Consider the following 21,313-nt stretch of genomic DNA (forward strand, 5'->3'; position numbering starts at 1 on the left):
TTCCCTTTCCCTTTTCCTTTCCTTTCTCTTCCCTTTCCCTCTCCCTCTCCCTTCCCTTTCCCTTTCCTTCCCTTTCCCTCTCCTTTCCCTTACTTTTCCTTTCCCTTACTTTTCCTTTCCCTTCCCCTTCCCTTTCCCTTCCTTTCCTTTCCCTTCCCTCTCCCTTTCCTTTCCCTTCCCTTTCCTTTTCCCTTCCCTTCCCCTTCCTTTCCCTTTCCCTTTCCCTTCCCTTCCCTTTCCCTTCCCTTTCCCTTCCTTTTCCTTTTCCTTTCCCTTCCCTTTCCCTTCCTTCCCTTTCCCTTCCTTTCCTTTCCCTTCTCTTTCGTTTCCCTTCTCTCTCCCTTTCCTTTCTCTTCCCTTTCCCCTTCCCTTTCCCTTCCTTCCCTTTCCCTTCCCTTTCCCTTCCTTTCCTTTCCCTTCTCTTTCCTTTCCCTTCCCTCTCCCTTTCCTTTCTCTTCCCTTTCCCTTCCTTTTCCTTTCCCTTCCCCTTTCCTTTCCCTTCCTTTCCTTTCCCTTCCCTCTCCCTTTCCTTTCTCTTCCCTTTCCCTTCCTTTTCCTTTCCCTTCCCTTTTCCTTCCTTTTCCTTTCCCTTCCCTTTCCCTTCTCTTTCCTTTCCACTCCCTCTCCCTTTCCTTTCTCTTCCCTTTCCCTTCCTTTTCCTTTCCCTTCCCTTTCCTTCCCTTCCGTTCTCTTTCCCTTCCCTTTCTCTTTCCTTTCCCTTCCCTCTCCCTCTCCCTTTCCTTTCCTTTCTTTTCCGTTCCCTTCCCTTCTCTTTCCCTTCCCTTTCCTGACAGCACTTTCCTTCTCCTGCAGCCACCTTACTGACCGGGGGGGGGGGGGGGGGAGAGAGGAGAGGAAGATGAAGAAGGCATGCACGTGCGGGGAAGGAGGAGGGGGAAGAGGAGGAGGGGAGAGAGAGGCAGGCATGCGAGGAAGAGCCAGCGGGAAGTGTGGTGTGCAAGGGGAGGGGGGAGGGAGGAAGGGATGGGGAAAGAGGAGAGGAAAGAGAAAGCGAAGGGTGAGAGTGAGAGAGCGGAGAGGGGGAGAGAGGAGTGAGTGGAGCCATTCCTAGGAGGGGGCAGTCCTACGCCTCATCCCTACTTCGCGGATTTTCACTTATTGCGGGTGGTCCTGGGACAGAATACCCATGATAAGTGAGGAAACACTGTATAACCAAAAGGACATCCTAGCAGAGGGTTCACTGTTTCAAAATATAACTAGTCAGGCAATTAAATGAATGCTTAAGTCAGATAAACAAAAGCGGGGGGAGGAGGGGGTATATTTTTACTCAGCGTTCTCACTACATAGAAACATTCAATTATCATCATGCATAAATCACAATTTCTCCATTCTTCCTCCGTGAAGAACATCTCATAGGCCAGACTGCTTCCTTGCAAATCTGCCAACACATAGTTACAGAACTTCTGAACTTCTAAACTTTTTTTAAAAAAACACATTCTTACCCTAAGCACAATGCCAAGAACCAAATCCTTTTTCCTACGGCAGAACCTGACTCCCTGCAAACATATCATGACTGCAAAATGCACCCCTTCCTCTTCCCTTGAGAAAAGGAGCCCAAAGTGTACAGAATGCTGCTTTCCCATAGCAGATCTGACACTCTCCATACACCATCTCTGTCCTTCCCATGGAGCAGAGAGGAAGGAGAATAAGCTCTCTTCTATAGCAATATTTCTGCTGATGTTAGCCCAAAGTTGTAAATTAATGATAGACGTCTTCCATCCTGAAACATTCTGTCTCCATCTCAGTTTCCAGACAGATGTTGACTCTCCTTGATTGGTGTTAGCAAAGCACAAGCCTTGTTCTGGCTTTCTTCTTCACCTTAACTTAAAAGAGCCATTGTTTCTGATTAAGGTTAACATGTTGTTTTTCCCCAAAAGTTCATCAAGTCAGCAATATTAACACTTAATCATTCTGTGCGGCAACAGAACAGCTTTTGCTGAGTTATTGCATCTATTTAACCCTTTCAGTGCTTCTCATCAGCAACTTTTAATTACAGTCCATGAATTGCAGTTGTTATCCAGGCCTTATTTCTTATGGTGGAATCTTCAACCCAAGGAGGCCCCATTCAGACATCTTGTTGCAACCCAGATCAGGAAACAAGACCATAAGATATTAATCCACCACACTTGACTGTGGGAAAAAACAATCATTTTTATTGATGGAAAATGGTTACAAAATAGAGGAAAAGACAAAGTCAAAAAGCCACAGTAAAATTCAGCAGTCAGGAATATCTCTGAACTAGACCAAAATTCCAAAAGCAACACTATAAAAACCTGGAACCTGTTAGCATTTCACTAACCATACTTGGAAACTAGAAGCCTCTGGGAATGCAGGCCATGGGAAACGGGAAATCTGCCAAGGTATTGCCTCAGTCTAAACTATGCTTGATCTAACGAGACAGCCCGGGGAGAGACACTTTAAACTAAAGAAACTATTTCGGGACACGCCTCCAGGCTTTGAAGCTTGTGCCTCCCTTTCCTTTAATCTGCCTGACCTTCGCAGACTCTGCGATTCACTCCTGTTTTTCCAAATCTGTCCTTTTCTATCCTCATTAAAAAAAAGGCTGGTGCTAGCTCCTCTGGAGAGCTATCACTGCTTGATTCAGAAACATTCCCATCAGGAAATGTAGTTTCACTTTCCAAGCCACTGACTTCAGAATCGACAGTTTCCAAACCATCAGGGGAAAAAACGTGTTCAGTAGCCTGTTCGGTTGCATCAGGAAATACAATCAGAGAATCAGGTTCACACGCAGGCTGAACCCCAACACACCTTTCATTAAGTCCCTTCAAACCATATATCATATTTCATCGTGACCCTAATAGTGGTTTGAGTGTTAGGCTAAGGCTCACGGAAACCAGGGTTGAAATCCCTGCTCAGTTCCAGAAGCCTGCTTGGATAAGATTAAGAAAGTCACATATTCTCAGCCTCAGAGGAAAGCAAAAGTGAGGCCCCTTTGGACAAATCTTGCTGAGAAAACTCTGTGATGGGTTCCTTAGGGTCACTATAGGTTGAAACATCTTGAAGGCAGACAAAAAACAAAAAGTCAAGTGGATCCAAACATCTGAGCAGAATGCACTGTATTTCCACCCTCAATCCTTCCTACAAGACCAAGTTCTGGGCGCAGTCGAAAAGGCTATTTTGTTCGTCGAAAGCTTTGAGTGTTGTTGTTTTTGATTCCTGCTAATCTCACTCCTTTCTTTCTGTTGTTTCTCTACTCCATCTCTTCACCTTCACTCTGTTGGTTCTTCCTGACTTCAGCGCTGGGATCAGAAGTCCGGGAGGAGCCTTTCCACCGCACTCCAGGGTTCCAACCAGAGGAAAGACTTCATGGAGGTGAGTGTGGGCAGGGACCTCTTGGTCTTTAGGAGAGAAAATATTGCAAAGGACACACCCTTCCTGTTCTTTGCATGGTCTGAAAAAGCCCCAAGCTTTTGTCAGTTGGCCCTTAGCTGTCATTTGCGTGTTTTGGAACCAAGCTCCATCCTGAAGTTCTTTACAGTGGTACAGTCTCTGGAAGATGTGCCAGACTGCTGAGAGCAGATTGCAGAAGCAAGCTCATTATCCTTGCTCCTGCTGTTAGCCCCAGCTTCTGCCAACCTAGCAGTTCGAAAACATGCAAATGTGGGTAGATCAAAACGTACTACTTCGGAGGGAAGATAATGGAACTCCATGCAATCATGCTGGCCACATGACCTTCGAGGTGTTTATGGGCAACGCTGGTTCTTCAGCTTAAAAATGATGAGCACTAACCTCCAGAGTCGAACACGACTGGAATTAATGTCAGGGGAAAACCTTTAAGCTCTAAGATCTTCCGGGGAGGCCCTCCTCTCAGTCCCACTATTGTCTCAAGCGCAGTTGGTGGGGACAAGAGAGAGGATCCTCTCACTGGTGGCCCCCCGCCTCTGGAACGCCCTTCCAAGGGAAATAAGACAGGCCCCGTTCCTCCCCTCCTTTCGTAAGAGCTTGAAGACCTGGTGGTTTCAACAAGCCTTTGAAAATGGCCAGTTCTAACTCAGCCCCACACATTGTCGAATATGGCCTTATTCTTCCTACCAATTACCCAGATTCTTTCCTTTAATCGTGGATTCTACTTTGTGGCCCCATTTCTAAAGGTTGGCTCTGCATCTCGTGGTGCCAGAACGCAGTCTGTTCAGCGCCTTCCAAGTCGCCCAGTCTTCTGTGTGCCCAGGGAGGAGTCTCTCATTTGGTATCAGCCACTGATTGAGGTTCTGGGTTTGAGCCTGCCACTTTTGGACTCTCGCTTGCTGAGGTGTTCCAGCGAATGTCTCTGTAGGTCTTTGAAAACTATTTCTTGATTTAAGCCTTTGACGTGCTGGCTGATACCCAAACAAGGAATGAGCTGGGGATGTCACTACCTTGGTCCTTTCACTATTGGTGAACTACAACTCCAAAACCCAAGTCCAATGCCCTCCAAACCCTTCCAGTGTTTTCTGTTTGTCATAGAAGTTCTGTGTGCCAAGTTTGGTTCAATTCCATTGTCGGTGGAGTTCAGAATGCTCTTTGATTGTAGGTGAACTATAAATCCCAGCAACTACAACTTCCAAATGACAAAATCAATCCCCTCCCAACTCCACCAGTATTCAAATTTGGGCATATCGGGTATACGTACCAAATTTGGTCCAGTGAATGAAAATACATCCTGCATATCAGATATATGCATTGCAAGTCATAATAGTAGCAAAATTATAGTTGTGAAGTAGCAATGAAAATAATTTTGTAGTTGGGGGTCAACACAACATGAGGAATGGTATTAAGGGGTCACGGCATAAGGAAGGCTGAGAAACACTGTTTTAAAAGATTTATTTATTTATTTATTTATTTATTTCAAAGTTCTATATACCAAGCTTCTCACCTCATAAGAGGGACTCAGCCCGGTTTCTAACCATAAAAACACATACAATCAGTAAAATATCAAAGTGCACATTACAATAAAACATTAAAAAACACGGAGGACCACTCGAAGAAAGATGGTTACAGGTGAGTAACCTACCAATTTAAAACTACAGTGGTCAGTCGTCATACGAAACTCGAATATCGAATATACACCGTCTTCCATCCAGATCGTTGTCTCATTCTTCGAAAGCCTGACTCCATAACCACGACTTCACCTGTTTCCTGAATGTCAGGATTGTTGGGGCGGTTCTGACCTCTGGCGGGAGAGAGTTCCAGAGTTGTGGGGCCACCACCGAGAAGGCCCTGTCCCTCGTCCCCACCAGCCGTGCTTCTGAGGCCGGCGGGATCGAGAGCAGGGCCCCTCCAGACGATCTGAGTAATCTTGATGGTTCATAGGGAAGAATAGGAGCTCTTGTCACATCCCGTATAGACTACTGCAATGCACTCTACGTGGGGTTGCCCTTGAAGACTGTTCGGAAACTTCAAGTGGTCCAGCGAGCAGCAGCCAGACTACTCTCCGGAGCGTCATACAGGGAGCACACCACCCCCCTGCTGTGTCAGCTCCACTGGCTGCCGATTCAGTTCCCAGCACAATTCAAGGTGCTGGTTTTGACCTACAAAACCCTTTACGGTTCCGGTCCAGCGTATCTGTCCAAACGTATCTCCCTCTACGTCCCACCCCGGAATCTGAGATCATCTGGGGAGGCCCTGCTCTTGACCCCACCACTATCACAAGTGAGGCTGGTAGGGACGAGGAGCAGGGCCTTCTCAGTGGTGGCCCCCCACCTGTGGAACTCACTCCCGGGGGAAATCAGGGCATCAACATCCCTCCTTGCCTTCAGGAGAAAGGTAAAGACGTGGTTGTGGGACCAGGCCTTTGGGCAATCCGACAACTAGATATGGAAACCAGATGGACAGGACCGACAATTTAGTGGAAATTGGAACTTAAACTATGAGACCCTGAAACGCTGACTATTAATGAGGTTTGTATTGATTTTATTGCTTTCATTGCTTTTATTGGTTTTATGGTTGTTTCTGCCGGTAATAATTATTATTTTTGTTAACAGTTATTGCTAAAAGTATTGTGTTAACTGTTATGCTGTTTGTGATGCGGGCATCGAATTGTGCCTCGCTTTTGTAAGCCGCCCTAAGTCCCCCCCCCTCCCCCGGGGTGAAAAGGGCGGGGTAGAAGCAACCGAAATAAATAATAAATAAATAGGAGATGTATTGCTTCTTATTGTGCTTTGGTGTCTTCCACGTCGCCCGGCTAACCTCTCCCCTTCCCTCTCTCTTTCTCTCCTTTCCGACCCAGCGTGCGCTGTACCAGTCTTCCCACGTTGACGAGAACGACGTCCAGACAATCTCGCACAAATGTCTGGTGGTCGACTTGGAGCAATACGAGCAGATGCTGAAAACCAAGAAATACCAGGACAGCGAAGACCTTTACTACCTAGCGGGGACATACGAGCCCACCACGGGCATGATATTCAACACAGATGGGGTCCCCGTCATCTGTTAACTACTTTGGAGGAATCCCACCCTCCCAAAGCGTTCGGAGTAACGCCCCTCGCCTCTCCGTAGAGGAAGGAAGAGACGACGGCAAAGAAGAATGGGATGTAATGAAATGTATGTGCCTGTTTTAACGACAGCATGATTGTTTTAACACTCGGTCACATCGTTCCAGAAATACAAGGCGAAACCCCGGAGGGGTCTTTCAGAAACAGAACGATCGAACTCGTGCAAAAGAAGGGAATAAGGTTGTTTCACAAAACGACACAAGGCAGGAAGTTTGCAATCTGTCCGTACACGAACTGGTACGACTTTGGGGTGCTGTGCCACATCGATTGCCGGGATAAAGCTGAACTACACCTTCCTTCCCATGGTTCAGGCGTGCATAGGATACTTCAGGAAACTCAACGTCTTCTCAAACCTTCAGGGTCATCCACTTAAAAGCCTTCCTCACCAAAAACTATAAGATGAACTATGTTGCAGGGTCAACGAGACGCTCGTGGAGCCTCCGCTCAGGTGTTTGCTCCACCTGAAAGTCGGCCTGCAAATGGAGAACTGAAGGAAGGAGCCGCGGTTGAGAATTATAGTGTTGCTTGGACATAAATTTGCAGCCTGGAGATGCTGAGAGAGACCAGCCACGCAACGGTGTCCTATCTAGATCCATTTTCCTGCTCCTTCCAAACATTTGGTGCTTTTCATTCCAAGCCGGGGTGGCTGAACGAGAAGCATTTCTTCCTCCCGTTAAAATGAATGTAAAGTGAACGGCTCCTGCTTGGAAATCCCGGATCTTGCTTCCATCCAGACCCAAGATTTTGGGGAAAGGCGTGTGTTTGGGACGTTGGCTGTTTGGCTCTTTGCTGCTTCAGGAACTCAAAACACTTACCCTTCCATATATATATCACAAGCACCAGGGGCTTCCTGGTGGCGCAGCAGGTTTTTGCACCTCTGAGCTGCTGAACTTGCTGACCAAAAGGTCAGTGGTTCGAATCCAGGGAGCAGGGTGAGCTCCCGCTGTTAGCCCCAGCTCCTGCCAGCCTAGCAGTTTGAAAACATGCAAATGCGAGAAGATCAATAGGTACCGCTTCTACGGGAAGGTAGCCGGGGTGAGCTCCCACTGTTAGTCCCATCTCCTGCCAGCCTAGCAGTTCGAAAACATGCAAATGCGAGAAGATCAATAGGTACCGCTTCTGCGGGAAGGTAGCCGGGGTGAGCTCCCACTGTTAGTCCCATCTCCTGCCAGCCTAGCAGTTTGAAATCATGCAGATGTGAGTTTGGCTTTTGCGGGAAGGTAGCGGGGGCAAGCTCCCACCGTTAGCCCCAGCTCCTGCCAGCCTAGCAGTTTGAAAACATGCAAATGTGAGTAGATCAATAGATACCGCTTCTGCAGGAAGGTAGCGGGGGCGGGTTAGCTCCAGCTCCTGCCAGCCTAGCAGTTTGAAAACATGCAAATGTGAGTAGATCAATAGGTACCGCTTCTGCGGGAAGGTAGCGAGGGCGAGCTCCCACTGTTAGTTAGCCCCAGCTCCTTCCAACCTAGCAGTTTGAAAACATGCAGATGTGAGTTTGGCTTCTGCGGGAAGGTAGCGAGGGCGAGCTCCCACTGTTAGCCCCAGCTCCTGCCAGCCTAGCAGTTCGAAAACATGCAAATGCGGGTAGATCAATAGGTACCGCTTCTGCGGGAAGGTAGCCGGTGTGAGCTCCGACTGTTAGCCCCAGCTCCTGCCAACCTAGCAGTTCAAAAACATGTAAATGTGAGTTTGGCTTTTGCGGGAAGGTAGCGAGGGCGAGCTCCCACTGTTAGCCCCAGCTCCTGCCAACCTAGTAGTTTGAAAACATGCAAATGTGAGTTTGGCTTCTGCAGGAAGGTAGCGAGGGTGAGCTCCCACCGTTAGCCCCATCTCCTCCCAACCTAGCAGTTCGAAAACATGCAAATGTGAGTAGATCAATAAGTACCGCTTCTGTGGGAAGGTAGCGAAGGCGAGCTCCCAGTGTTAGCTTCTGCCGGAAGGTAGCGAGGGTGAGCTCCCACTGTTAGCCCCAGCTCTTGCCAACCTAGCAGTTCGAAAACATGCAAATGTGAGTAGATCCATAGGTACCACGGTAAATGGTGCTCCGTGCAGTCGTGCTGGCCACATGACCTTGGAGGTGTCTACGGACAACGCCGGCCCTTCAGCTGAGATATGGAGATGAACACCAGCCCCCAGAGTCTGACACAACTAGACTTAATGTCAAGGGGAAACCTTGACCTATTTCATGCACCTGGACCTTCTGAAGACTCCTCAGTGTTTCAGACAGGACAGAATACTCGAAACCATTTCCCCTCCTTCCTCCCCCACTGGACCCCCTTCGTAAAGACTTAAGGAGAAGATGGCACTTGCAGAAACGTGGGGCGTTTACCCGCGGGGGGGGGGGGTGGAAGCGTTGGCCGTGGCACCTCCCCCTAAAGTTTGCCAGCCCACCCACGTCCATCCCTCCGTCTGTCCATCCGTTGAGCCACGAGAGATACAGGGACGCAATCAGTCGCGGGCAAAGCCGCACGGGCGAAAAGTTCGGTGATGGGGCGAGGTGAGAACGGACAATAATAATTCTGTATTTTGCACTTAAAGAATCAAAACAAACGAACTCGTACACTACACACGCACCGCTGAGACGCCGTGATTGTTTCTGCCCGAGTCGGACTGTACCATTCCAGCACTACAAGTGGGGAGATCCGTGGACAGATATTTGTCTTTTTTTTTAAAATACTGCGGCGAAACATCCGGTCCCGGGGAAAAGGCGTCTTCCTGTGTTTTCCACCCTTTTTTCCGAAATCACGACCGATTTTTAACCGAACCACACTGGTGCTGCTTTGTATCGCCTGCCTTTTTTTCCCCAACCCGAAACCCCGGACCGCCGCTTCCGGAAAAGAGACCTTTCGACAGATCGACGTGTCTTTTAAACTCACTCCACTCACCCATTCGACAACTCTGTACAGTTTGAATCTACCAAAAGACTCATATGTAGTAGTGTTCTCCTTCCTTTTTTCCCTTCCGGATTGTAAGACGGAAGCAAAACAACAAGAGAGAGGAAGTGGAAGTGGAAGTGGAAAAGGAAGGGGAAGTGGGGAGGGGAAAGCAAAAACGGAATCCAACTTTTTAATTAATAACTATAAAGTATAAATATATAAATATATATAAATATATAAACATTTTTTTAAAAAAAAACTGTGAAAAAAAATTTACGAAATTATGACAAAAAAAAAACCCGAAAACACGGTCTGACATTTTAGACGCCTCTATTTTTTAATTTCCTGTTGGATTGTGTGACCGCAGGGGAAGAAGAAGAAGAAGAAAAAATCCGTACGGAAACTGTGTCTCTCTGTGCTTGTGTCGAAGCAACTTTTGTGTGAGCAAGTGTGTTATTATACAAATAATAATAATAATAATAATAATAATAATAAAGAAGTGACACAGAGAGCGAGGATTGAAGCGAATGTTAAATAGAAAGCACTTAACTGCCCATTGCCTTCTATGGAACACAAGGATTTTTTGTAGACAATCGAGAGGAAAGGAGCCAGGTTTTTGTCCCTTTTCCCCCCACACTGTTTATTATTTTTTGTTTTGTTTTGTTACGTTTTCGGTTCCTCCCCCCCCCCCCCCACACACCCCTTTTTTGCATTCTGTTCGTTGCCGAATTATGTGTGATTCCTTTTCATAAAAAAAAAATCTATGATTGAAAAACTAAACAACCGGAACTCTGCCTTTGATTTTTGTCTTCGGTTTTGATCGCTTGTTTCCTTCCGCAGAATCAACAACACGACTGTGAAGGAGTGTGGTTGAACTTACTGCCACCTAATCTGTGAGGAAAGCTGGGCAATGATCAATATCAGCTTAGGAGCTATTTTATAAGGGACTATTAATTACAGAAGGCTTTATTCATCTGATAGTGCAGCGTTTACCGTACCTGGCTTGACTCCACTTCCCATGCAGGCTGTTTGCCTTGAGAGAAACTGTATCAGGCAAGGCTTGAGGAAAATAGTAACAAGTTTATTTTAACAGGAGTATAACATGTTTAACTGTTTCTTCACAAGAGGCACAAATCTTGATTGCTTACATTAGTAAGGTTTCATGAGTAATCTCAGGCATAGACTTCAAGAGGTTTCTATAAGCAGATGTAACTCTTCTGGACAACTGTCCTAATAAAACAAATAAGCTAAAAGGCTTATTAACAGACTTGGTTCCCAGCCAAACCTTGATTCTTAATGCAGAATCAATAACCCCCTGTAGTTTTATCACTACTGGGTCCTTTTCTGTAACCCCTTTGGTCACCAATTAATTCCCTGAATCTCCACCCAGAGATTCAGTCTTCTCAGTAGCTCACCGGCTTACTGACTGACTTTCAAAACAGCTGCCCCGTGAAGAGGCAGTTGGCTCTGCCCCTGTTGCTATGGCAACCCAGCTAACGCCAAGCCACCATCTCCAACAAAATATATTCCTTCATACTTACCATTTATCAACCACTGTCTAAACAACACATAAACATGAGAATAAAAGTTACACATCGTCACAACACGACAACACGAAGCCCTTGCCTTCCGTTGAGAATCCCCTCCCTGCGTTCCCCCTTTCTTTCTCTCTCAAGATACAATGGTTCCAAACTTACCTACGTTCCAGGACCACCCGCGATAAGTGAAAAACCGAAATACGAGGGGTATTTTTTAAGTAAGGTCCGTTTGAACATAAGTACACAAACGTAAATTCAAAAAAGTAAATTTATTTTCAGAAAGTACGTACTTCACTTGACTATTCTATTCATATTGACTCTTCTAAAGCCTTTGACTGTGTGGATCATAATAAATTGTGGCAGGTTCTTGGTGGGATGGGCATCCCAAGCCCCCTTCCCTCTCTCCTGAGGAATCTGACCAAGGAGCAACAGTCAGAACTGACCACGGAACAGGAGACGGGTTCAAGATTGGGAAAGGCGTCCGGCAAGGCTGCATCCTCTCACCCAACCTTTTTAACGTGTATGCAGAACACATCATGCGAGGATGTGCGGGGCTGGATGAATGCAAAGCTGGGGTGAAAATTGCTGGAAGAAACATTAACAACCTCAGATATGCAGATGACACCACTCTGATGGCCGAAAGCGAGGAGGAGCTGAGGAGCCTTCTAATCAAGGTGAAAGAAGAAAGCGCAAAAGCCGGGTTGCAGCTAAACGTCAAAAAAACCAAGATTATGGCAACAAGAATGATTGACAACTGGAAAATAGAGGGAGAAAATGTGGAGGCCGTGACAGACTTTGTATTCCTAGGCGCAAAGATGAGTGCAGACGCAGACTGTAGCCAGGAAATCAGGAGACGCTTCCTTCTTGGGAGGAGAGCAATGTCCAGTCTTGATAAAATAGTAAAGAGTAGAGACATCACACTGGCAACCAAGATCCATTGCCTAGTCAAAGCCATGGTCTTCCCTGTAGTCACCTACGGATGTGAGAGCTGGACCTGAGGGAAGGCTGAGCCAAGGAAGAGAGATGCTTTTGAGCTGTGGTGTTGGAGGAAAGTGCTGAGAGTGCCTTGGACTGCGAGAAGATCCAACCAGTCCATCCTCCAGGAAATAAAGCCCGGCTGCTCACTGGAGGGAAGGAGACTAGAGGCAAAGTGGAAGTCCTTTGGCCACATCATGAGGAGACAGCAAAGCCTAGAGAAGGGAATGATGCTGGGGAAAGTGGAAGGAAAAAGGAAGAGGGGCCGACCAAGGGCAAGATGGATGGATGGCATCCTTGAAGGGACTGGACTGACCTGGAAGGAGCTGGGAGTGGTGACGGCCGACAGGGAGCTCTGGCGTGGGCTGGTCCATGAGCTCATGAAGAGTCGGAGACGACTGAACGAATCAACAACAACATACTTCACTATTTTTCGACATAGTTGCCAAGTTTGTTGAAACACTTCTCCTACCTCTGAACCAATTTTTAAATACCCTCTTCATAAAAACTTGCCGCTTGCTCCGATAACCAAGCGTTCATTGTAATCAAAGAAGGGCGACCTGAGTGGTCCTCATCATGGATGTTGTCATGGCCATCTTTGAATTGTCGTACCCACTTACGCACTTTGCTTTCACTCATAACAGTATATCATCGTACACTTCACAAATCTGTCAATGAATTTCTGCAGCAGGCAGGATCCTTGCTGACAAAAACCGTATCACTGAGCGAACCTCACATGCGGAGGGTGAGTTGAGAGTCTTAAACATTTTTAAAGCACAGAACAGAACCGTACAGGTTAGCTACAGAGCGGAAACTGAGCACGGTTGTTCCCGAGGCATGCTGGTACACGACACACGCGCTCTTTGCGGTATGCGCACGAACTACTAGTGTCTACAACAAAACAGACCTTACTTGAAAAATACTCCTCGTATGACGCCCAATCCACTCTTCACCCCCTTTACCTTCGCCTTCCTGCTCCCCGGCACCACTGGCAGCGCCCAGGAGCAGGAAGGCGAAGGTAAAGGGGGCAAGGAGGGAGAAAGAGCCTCCTCCTCACCCTCTTTACCTTTGCCTTCCTGCTCCTCGGTGCTGTCGGCAGCGCACAGGAACAGGTAGGTGGAGGTAAAGGGGGCGAGGAAGGTGGAAGAGCCGCCTCCTCGCCCACTATACCTTCGCCTTCATGCTCCTTGGCCCCACTGGCAGCGCCCAGAAGCGGGAAGGTGAAGGTAAAGAGGGTGAGAAGGGGGAAAGCGCTGCTTCCTCACCTGCTTTACCTCTGCCTTCCTGCTCTTTGGCTCCACTGGCAGCGCCCAGGAGTGGGAAGGTGAAGGTAAAGGAGGTGAGGAGGGGGAAAGAGCCATTCCTCACCCGCTTTACCTTCACCTTTCTGCTCCTCGGCATCACCAGCAGCGCCCAGGAGCACGAAGGTAAAGGGGACAAGGAGGGGAGAAGAGCTGCGCCCTAACCCACTTTACCTTTGCCTTCCTGCTCCTGAGCACTGCTGGCAGCACCTAGGAGCAGGAAGATAGAGGTAAAGGGCGAGGAGGGGAAAAGAGCCGCCCCTCACCTGCTTTACATCCACCTTCCTGTCCTCGGCAGCACCCAGGAGCAGGAAGGTAAAGGGGACAAGGAGGGGAGAAGACAGCGACGAGGAGGAAGAGGAAGGTAAAGAGAGCAAGAGGGTGGCTCTTCTTCCCTCCTTGCTACAAAGTGCCCTCATTAATTAAATTGTTTTTCTTAAAAAAAATGCAAAATAGCGAGTCTGCAGTAAGTGAACCGCGAAGTAACAAGGGAACACTGTACTCCATTTAGGCCAAACCCAGTATTTTCTGAAGGTCATGGGAGTTTTGTGTGCAAAGTTTGGTTCAATTCCATCAGTAGTGGAGTTCAGAATGCTCTTTGATTGTAGCAACTACAACTCCCAAAGTCAAGGTGTATTTTCCCCAAACTCCACCAGTGTTCACACTTGGGCATATTGAGTATGTGTTCCCAGTTTGGTCTAGATCTCTCATTGTTTGAGTCCACAGTGCTCTCTGGATGTAGGTGAACTACGACTCCAAAACTCAAGGTCAGTGCCCACTAAACCCTTCCACTATTTTCTGATGGTCATGGGAGTTCTGTGTGCTAAGTTTGGTTCAATTCTATCATTAGTGGAGTTCAGAATGCTCCTTGATTGTAGGTGAACTTCTCATCCCAGCAACTACAACTCCCAAAGTCAAGGTGTATTTTCCCCAAACTCCACCAGTATTCACACTTGGGCATATTGAGTATGTGTTCCAAGTTTGGTCTAGATCTCTCATTGTTTGAGTCCACAGTGCTCTCTGGATGTAGGTGAACTACAACTCCAAAACTCAAGGTCAGTGCCCAGCAAACCCTTCCAGTATTTTCTCTAGGTCATGGGATTTCTGTGTGCCAAGTTTGGTTCAATTCCATCATTGAACCAAATTCAGAATGCTGTCTGATTGTAGGTGAACTATAAATACCAACTACTACAACTCACAAATGACAAAATTGTAATATTTCCCCTTATAGGAATCCAAAGTTTAATACTTCCCCTATTATAGGAATGTGTAGGTGACTATAGTCAGCTTCCATCCTGGAGGACTTAGAGGTTCAAAGAGGAAGGATGGTGGAAAGGAAGGAAGATAGAAATGGTGGGAAGGATGGAAGGAATGTTGAAAGAAGGAAGAATTGAAGGAAGGTGGAAATAAGAAACAAGAAAAGGGGGAAGGGGGAAAGGAAGGAGGGAAGGAAGGTGAAAGGGTGGGAAGGAAGGGGGAAAGAGTAGAAAGGAAGGTAGAAGGAAGGAAAGTGGAAAGGGTAGAAAGGAAGAAGGAGGGAAGGAAGGAAAGGGTGGAAAAAAGGAAGGAAGGGGAAGGAAAGAAGGTGGGAAGGAAGAAAAAAGGGAAAGTAGGAAGGAAGGTGGAAAGGGTAGAAGGAAGGAAAGGTGGAAATGAAGGATAGAAGGGGATGAAGAAGGGAAAGAGTGGAAAGGATGGAAAAGAAGGAGGAAAGGAAGGAAGGGGGAAAGAAGGGAAGGAAGGAGAAAGGGCAGGAAGGTGGGAAGGAAGGAAAGTGGAAAAGGTAGGAAGGAGGAGGAAAGGAAGGTGGGAAGGAAGGAAAGGTGGAAATGAAGGATAGAAGGGAAGGAAGGAAGTGGAAAGAGTGGGAAGGATGGAAAAGAAGGAGAAAAGGATGGAAGGGGGAAAGAGTGGAAAGGGAGGAAGGTGGGAAGAAGGAGGGAAGGAAGGAGAACGGGCGGAAAGCACAGAAGGTGGGAAGGAAGGAGGAAAGGAACAAAGGAAGGAAGGGAAGTGGAAAAGGTAGAAGGAAAGGAAGGTGTGAAGGAAAAGAGGAAATGAAGGATGGAAGGAGGAGGAAGGAAGGAAGGGGAAAGTGGGAAGGAAGGGAAGGAGGAAAGAAGGAGGGAAGGAAGCGGGAAGAAAGGAAGGGGAAAAAGAGGGGAAGTAGGAAGGAAGAAAGAAAGAAAGGCTGTACATCTGACATTGTTACAGGGTTTCACACGTAAAGCCTACTCCAATTCCCGTTTATATTTTGCCTGAATTAAACCCAGCCCTAACTTCATATAATAATAGTAATATCATATTTCTGTCCCAGGATGGTTTACAACATATCGCAGCAAACATTCAGTGCTGTAAATTGCAGGAAAACCATGGCTTCATCGCTTTTGTACCTTGGTTTCTAGAACTGTCGCAACACACACTTTGGGGGTGAAGCACCGGAAAAAGTCAGAGAGGAAGAATATTTTCTGCTGGTGTTGATTTTGGAAGGAATATTTCTTGGAAAAATAGAACTCCTTTGACAGTAAAGAGTAAAGTGAGAAAGCAAAGTGCAAAATATCCCGAATTCAGTGGGATTCGGGGATCTGTGGATCCGTAAGTAGCTGTGGAGCCTATTCTTGATCCGCATGTTTCCTGTCGTAGTCCCTGTGAATCGTACATTTGGTATTTACACGCATGCGTGGAACAGCTTTCGGAACCTTCTAGAAAGTAAAATAACAATTTAGACCCCAGCTAGACCCGCCCACCCTCCCCGAGTATAAGTAGCCCGTGGGCGGGGCTAGCCAGCAGTTCTCTTTTCCGCGCTCCTGTTGGCAGCCTGAGAACCTTCTTCTCCGTGCGAGCTTCTCTTTGATTATATGGTCTTGATCTATTTTGGACTCTACTCTGGACTGGTTTGACTAAGGTATTGGACAGTGATTTGGACCCCGTTTGCCGTCGATTGACCCGGAACGTTTGACTTGGCTCCCTCTTGAGGCTCCGCCTGCTAGACCTGCTAGACTATGGCGACTACCTCTTTTAAACGATGCTCCAACTGCCCCAGCTTGTTTCCGAACACGGACGGGCATTCTATGTGTTTGGCTTGCCTGGGCGAGGGGCACCTCACTCAGGCCTGTTCGATCTGTATGGCCTTCACACCACAAACTAGAAGAAGCCGCGAGCTCAGGCTCAAGGCGGCTCTATACGAGAGGGCCCTGCTCCCGCCTACGCCATCGGCGCAGCAGACTCCCTCGGTGTTAAACACCTTGCCATTCCTTGAGAAAACTGGAGGTCTGGCTAAGAAGAAGGCAAAAAAGCCCAAGGATAAGGCCTCTCAAGATGGCCGCGGCCCATCAGTGGGGAAAAGAGCGGTTTCGAAAAGAGCGGGAACTGCTTCTTCTTCGTCCTCCTCGGCTGCCCTAGCCCCGCCCCCTGTAATGGCGGAACACCAGGAGCAGCCAGAGCGGCCTGTGGCAGCACCTACCTTGTGCCTCGAGTCAGCGGATGCTACTCCAGCCAGGGCCTCCTCCTCAAGGCCGGAGAGTCTGCCCCCTGATGCCTTGCTGACTCCAGCGATGCCGACTCTGTCTTCCCCCGGGCCCGAGGGAGGGCGAGAGGCGGCGCTAAGACAGGAAAGGCCGCCCTCTGTAGCTCCGCCCATAACTCCGCCCATGGAGCCCATCCCCTCGGGGAGCGGCGCGTTCGAGGGGATCTTCAACGGCCCTCCCACCCTCGCAATGGATGCGGGCTTCACTGTAGCCTCTCCGAGGCCGGAGTTCCCAGAGCCTCCTCGGGCTCCAGGAGGGGAGCCAGCTGTTTATTTGACGAGCGTGTCAGACGCGACTGGGCCATCAGCAGGGGCCGCATTGGGGGACCGGCAACGAGAAGGCCGTGGATCCCGTCGCCCCAGTAAGCGCCCCAGGCGCTCGAGATCTCCATCGCGGAGGAGTAAGGGCTCCCGACGCCGCCGGCACCGAGACTCGCCGAGAAGCGGCAGGCGATCCAGGTCGACCTCCTCCTCCTCCTCTTCGACCTCCTCCTCCTCCTCCTCCTCTTCGCGCCGCTCGAGACGCCGGAGACGCTCCCACCGGCCCCGGAGGGGACTGGGACCGAGGTCGACAGCCCCGCAGGGCTTCTGGCAAATGGCCCCGTCGGGCCAACTCATTTTTGTGCCGGCACCGGTTCCGTTTGTGGTGCCAGCAGCCCCCCCGCCCCCTCCACTCCCGAGCTCGGGACAGGGGGCAGTTGGCCTCCAGGGGGCGCCATCCCCAGCGAGGCCCCATCCTCCACAGGCCTCTCCAGTGAGCCTTCCCTTGCTCGAGGTGGGTGAGGCCGCTCCAGCTGTTAACAGACTGCCCATCGGGGGCCGCCAACTCCCTTCCTCCAGCGCACCACGGGGTGTGTTAAGTGGCTCTGACTTACCTATAAGCAACTCTCTTGCCACAGTGGCCCCGGTCACCCCGGGCTTAGCCCGCACAACTGAACTGGACGTTACTATGGCCACCCCCGTGAGGGCCACACCTGTGGAAGTGCCTGGAGCGGCGGCCCAGGAGGATGTTGAGCCTAGGGAAAGTGACTCTGGCTCAGAACCACCTGATGTGACTCAGAACTTGGGGGGTGAGGATGCTTCTGTTGTTCTCCCTGCTGATTTTAATAAATTTGCTGCGTTGGTGGAAAGAATGATAAGGGCCCTGGAGATCCCTGCCCCCAAACCCCCAGAACATGTCGAAGACCCCATGTTCCCGTCCGACGAACAAAATGTGGCCTCCTCCTCTGCCCTCCCGGTGTTGCCCTACCTTTTAAAACTAGCCAAGGTAGTAGATATGGCCCCGTTGGCGGTGCCAGCCGTTCCGAGGCGGCTGGATTCGTTATATAAGATCGATATGTCTACAGCCAAGTGGGCTTTGACGCCGCCTAAGGCCAACACTGTTGTGGCCGAAGTCACTAAATCCAAGCGGCCCAAGAATAATTCGATGACAGCCCCCCCGGACAGGGAGGGCAGAAAGCTGGACACTATGGGAAAAAAGGCATATTTCGCAGCTAGTTTGTTCACGCGCATGGCTCATTATGCTACATATATGAGCGGTTACCAATCATTTTTGTGGAACCGGATGTTGCAGCATATTGAGTCCATGCCGCTAGAGGAGCAGCGCCTTCCCAAGGCACTGCAAGGAGAGGCCCTGGCATTATCGAAACTGCAGAAAGATTTTGCCAAGCATATGGCAGAAGCCGCAGGCAACCTGTTTGCCACGGCCACTTCCATACGGAGGCATGCCTGGTTACGGGCCTCCAATCTTTCCGAGGAGGGGAAGGCCTTAGCCGAAGACCTTCCCTTTCATGAGGAAGGTCTGTTCAACCCTAATACAGATGACAATCTGAAACAGAAGCAGGATGTTAGGCAGTCAGCCTTCAAGTTTGGCTATACATGGCAGCCATATAACCAATCCAGGGCCAAATGGCAACAGTCTTCGACACCTTATCGCAAACCCTTTAATAGCTCCTCTACAGGACCTTTTAGAAATAGATTTTCGGGGACTTCCAGATACCAAGGAGCCCGTCGAACCCCATATTTCCAACGGGCTAGGGCGCAGCCCTTCCAAGGAAAACCTAAGCTTTCAGGTGCCTCCAAGAAGCGCCTTTGACGCTCCCACCACAAGCTTAGAGGGGGACCCACCCGATCCGACAGGGACCCAGTTAGAAGACCCCTCTCGTCGGACCCCCTCCCCTCACTGTCCTTCCACGTTGGGCCCTGAGGCTCCCGTTGAGCTCACCCCCTTGTTCACAGACAGGCTTGCCCCCTTTTACCCTGCTTGGGCGCGCATCACAACGGATGCTTGGGTACTGTCGATTGTTTCTAATGGTTATGTTATCGAATTTCAAGACATCCCTAGGGTGGGTCAGTTGAAAGACACTGTTTCTTCCCCTCAGCTTATGGAGGAAGTGGGGATGCTGTTGCAGAAGGGGGCCATCTCGTTGGTGGACCCCTCATCGGTTCCGTTCTGTTTTTTCTCGAGATATTTTCTGATTATCAAACGTGGTGGTGGTATGCGCCCGATCCTTGATTTGAGAGCTTTAAATAAACATATCAAGCCAAAGAAATTTCGGATGGTGACTCTTGCTTCCATAACCCCTCTCCTTTCCAGGGGGGTTTGGTTTGCGACTGTTGACCTTAGAGATGCTTACTTCCATATCTCTATTGCTCCACACCATCGTAGATTTCTCTCCTTTAGGGTAAACGGCCAGACATATTGTTTCAATGTCCTACCTTTTGGCCTTTCTGCTGCCCCAAGGGTTTTTACAAAGTGCATGGCGGTGGTGGCCGCCCACCTTAGGACGAGGGGCGTGACAGTTTACCCGTACATTGACGACTGGCTGTTAGTGGGCAGTTCCCGTTATGTGCTTCAAAAACATGTTTCCATGGTTTTGTCTCTTCTCCAGTCACTGGGCCTTGTACTCAACCGGGAGAAGTCGGTGTTGGTGCCCTCACAACGCATCCAATTCATCGGGGCTCTTCTGGACTCCACCGTCGAGAGAGCCTTTCTGCCGGGGGACCGCTTCGCCAATCTGCGCGACCTGATCAGCCTCACCATCACGGCACCCGACATGTCAGCCAAACATTTCCAGGTGCTCTTGGGGCACATGGCGTCGACTACATCGGTCATCCGCTATGCCAGATTGCGTATGCGGTTACTCCAATCGTGGTTCCTCTCCGTGTTCAACCCGCTGATAGACAACCCAGCAGTGAGACTGTCCCCACCATCATGGGTCCGCTCCTCGCTCCGTTGCTGGATGGATCCGGAGTGGGCTTGTGCGGGACTACCCTTCTACGCCCCTCGCGCCACAAGGACGGTTACCACGGACTCCTCTTTGACGGGCTGGGGGGCCCACTCCCAAGGTCTCGTGGCTCACGGCGTGTGGGGAAAAGAAGAAAGCGCTCTTCACATAAACGTGCTAGAGCTTCTCGCCGTCGACAGGGCCCTGAAGTCCTTCGAGAGGGTCGTCGCAGGTCAGGTAGTACACATCCTCACCGACAACACCACGGTGATGTACTACCTGAACAAGCAGGGAGGCACACACTCTCGTACCCTACTGAACCTCTCGATTCAGATATGGGAGTGGTGTATAGACAGGGGGATTCATCTGCTTGCGACCCATGTGCCAGGAGAAATGAATCTGTTAGCGGATTCTCTGAGTCGGAACCCGCTAACACACCACGAATGGTCCCTGAACCAAGAGGAGGTGCGGAAGCTCTTCCAAGCATGGGGAACGCCAGAGCTGGACCTTTTCGCAACACAGTCCAACTCGAAATGTCCTCTCTTCTGCGCACGAACACATGCGTCGCCTCAGAGGAGGTGTCTAGGAGACGCCTTCATCCACACTTGGACGGGCTACAGGACTTATGCGTTCCCTCCGTTCCCACTCCTGTTGAGAGTGGTGGCGAAGTTACAGGCAGAAAACGCGCAATGCATATTAGTGACCCCGTGGTGGCCGAGGCAACCATGGTTTGCACCGTTGCGCCTGCTGGCGAGGGGAGTGTTCACCCGTCTGGCGAACAGGACAGACCTTTTGACGTCGCAGGGGGGACGGGTGTTGTACCCAGAGGTACACAGACTGAGGCTCACTGCGTGGCGTATCCTCCCCAGTCTATAACTCCCCTTTCTGATTTATCCCACTCTGTGCTCCGAATTATAGAGGCGGCCCATAGGCCTTCTACTAAGCGATCTTACCTTTATAAATGGTCGAGATTTTCCTCCTACGCCAGGACACGAGGAACAGACCCAGGCACTGCCCCCGTTTCCCTAGTTCTTGACTTTCTTGTCTCATTGTTGGATGCAGGCTTATCTTACCCATCGTTGAAATGTTACTTAGCCGCTATTTCCTGGTTTCGAAGGAAATTGGGCCTCCCTTCGTGTTTTGCAGATCCCCTTGTGAAGACTTTTCTAAGGGGGATTATGAATACTAGGCCCCCAGTAGCTCCGGTGGCCCCTTCTTGGAGCTTGGAACTGGTGCTTAATTCTTTGATGAAGGCTCCGTTCGAGCCTTTAGCCTCGGCTAGTTTGTTTTGCCTGTCATGGAAGACGGCTTTCTTAATAGCGATAACTTCGGCCAGGAGGGCCAGTGAACTGTGCGCT

The 21,313-nt window shown here is 49.5% G+C and overlaps 1 protein-coding gene across 3 annotated transcripts in view; it reads left to right on the forward strand.

Moving 5' to 3' along the window:
- The window catches only part of LOC132781571 (trinucleotide repeat-containing gene 18 protein), a 205,856-nt gene extending 195,679 nt beyond the window's left edge, over nt 1-10,177 (forward strand). For all 3 annotated transcript variants that reach the window (XM_067473072.1, XM_067473070.1, XM_067473071.1), the window contains exons 28-29: nt 3,280-3,354; nt 6,248-10,177. In XM_067473072.1, the coding sequence (XP_067329173.1) occupies nt 3,280-3,354; nt 6,248-6,454 (282 nt within the window). In that variant the 3' untranslated portion in view covers nt 6,455-10,177. The remainder of the gene's footprint in view (nt 1-3,279; nt 3,355-6,247) is intronic.
- The last annotated feature ends 11,136 nt before the right edge of the window (nt 10,178-21,313 follow it).

This window comes from Anolis sagrei, chromosome X, assembly GCF_037176765.1.
Source record: "Anolis sagrei isolate rAnoSag1 chromosome X, rAnoSag1.mat, whole genome shotgun sequence".
Taxonomy (NCBI): domain Eukaryota; kingdom Metazoa; phylum Chordata; class Lepidosauria; order Squamata; family Dactyloidae; genus Anolis; species Anolis sagrei.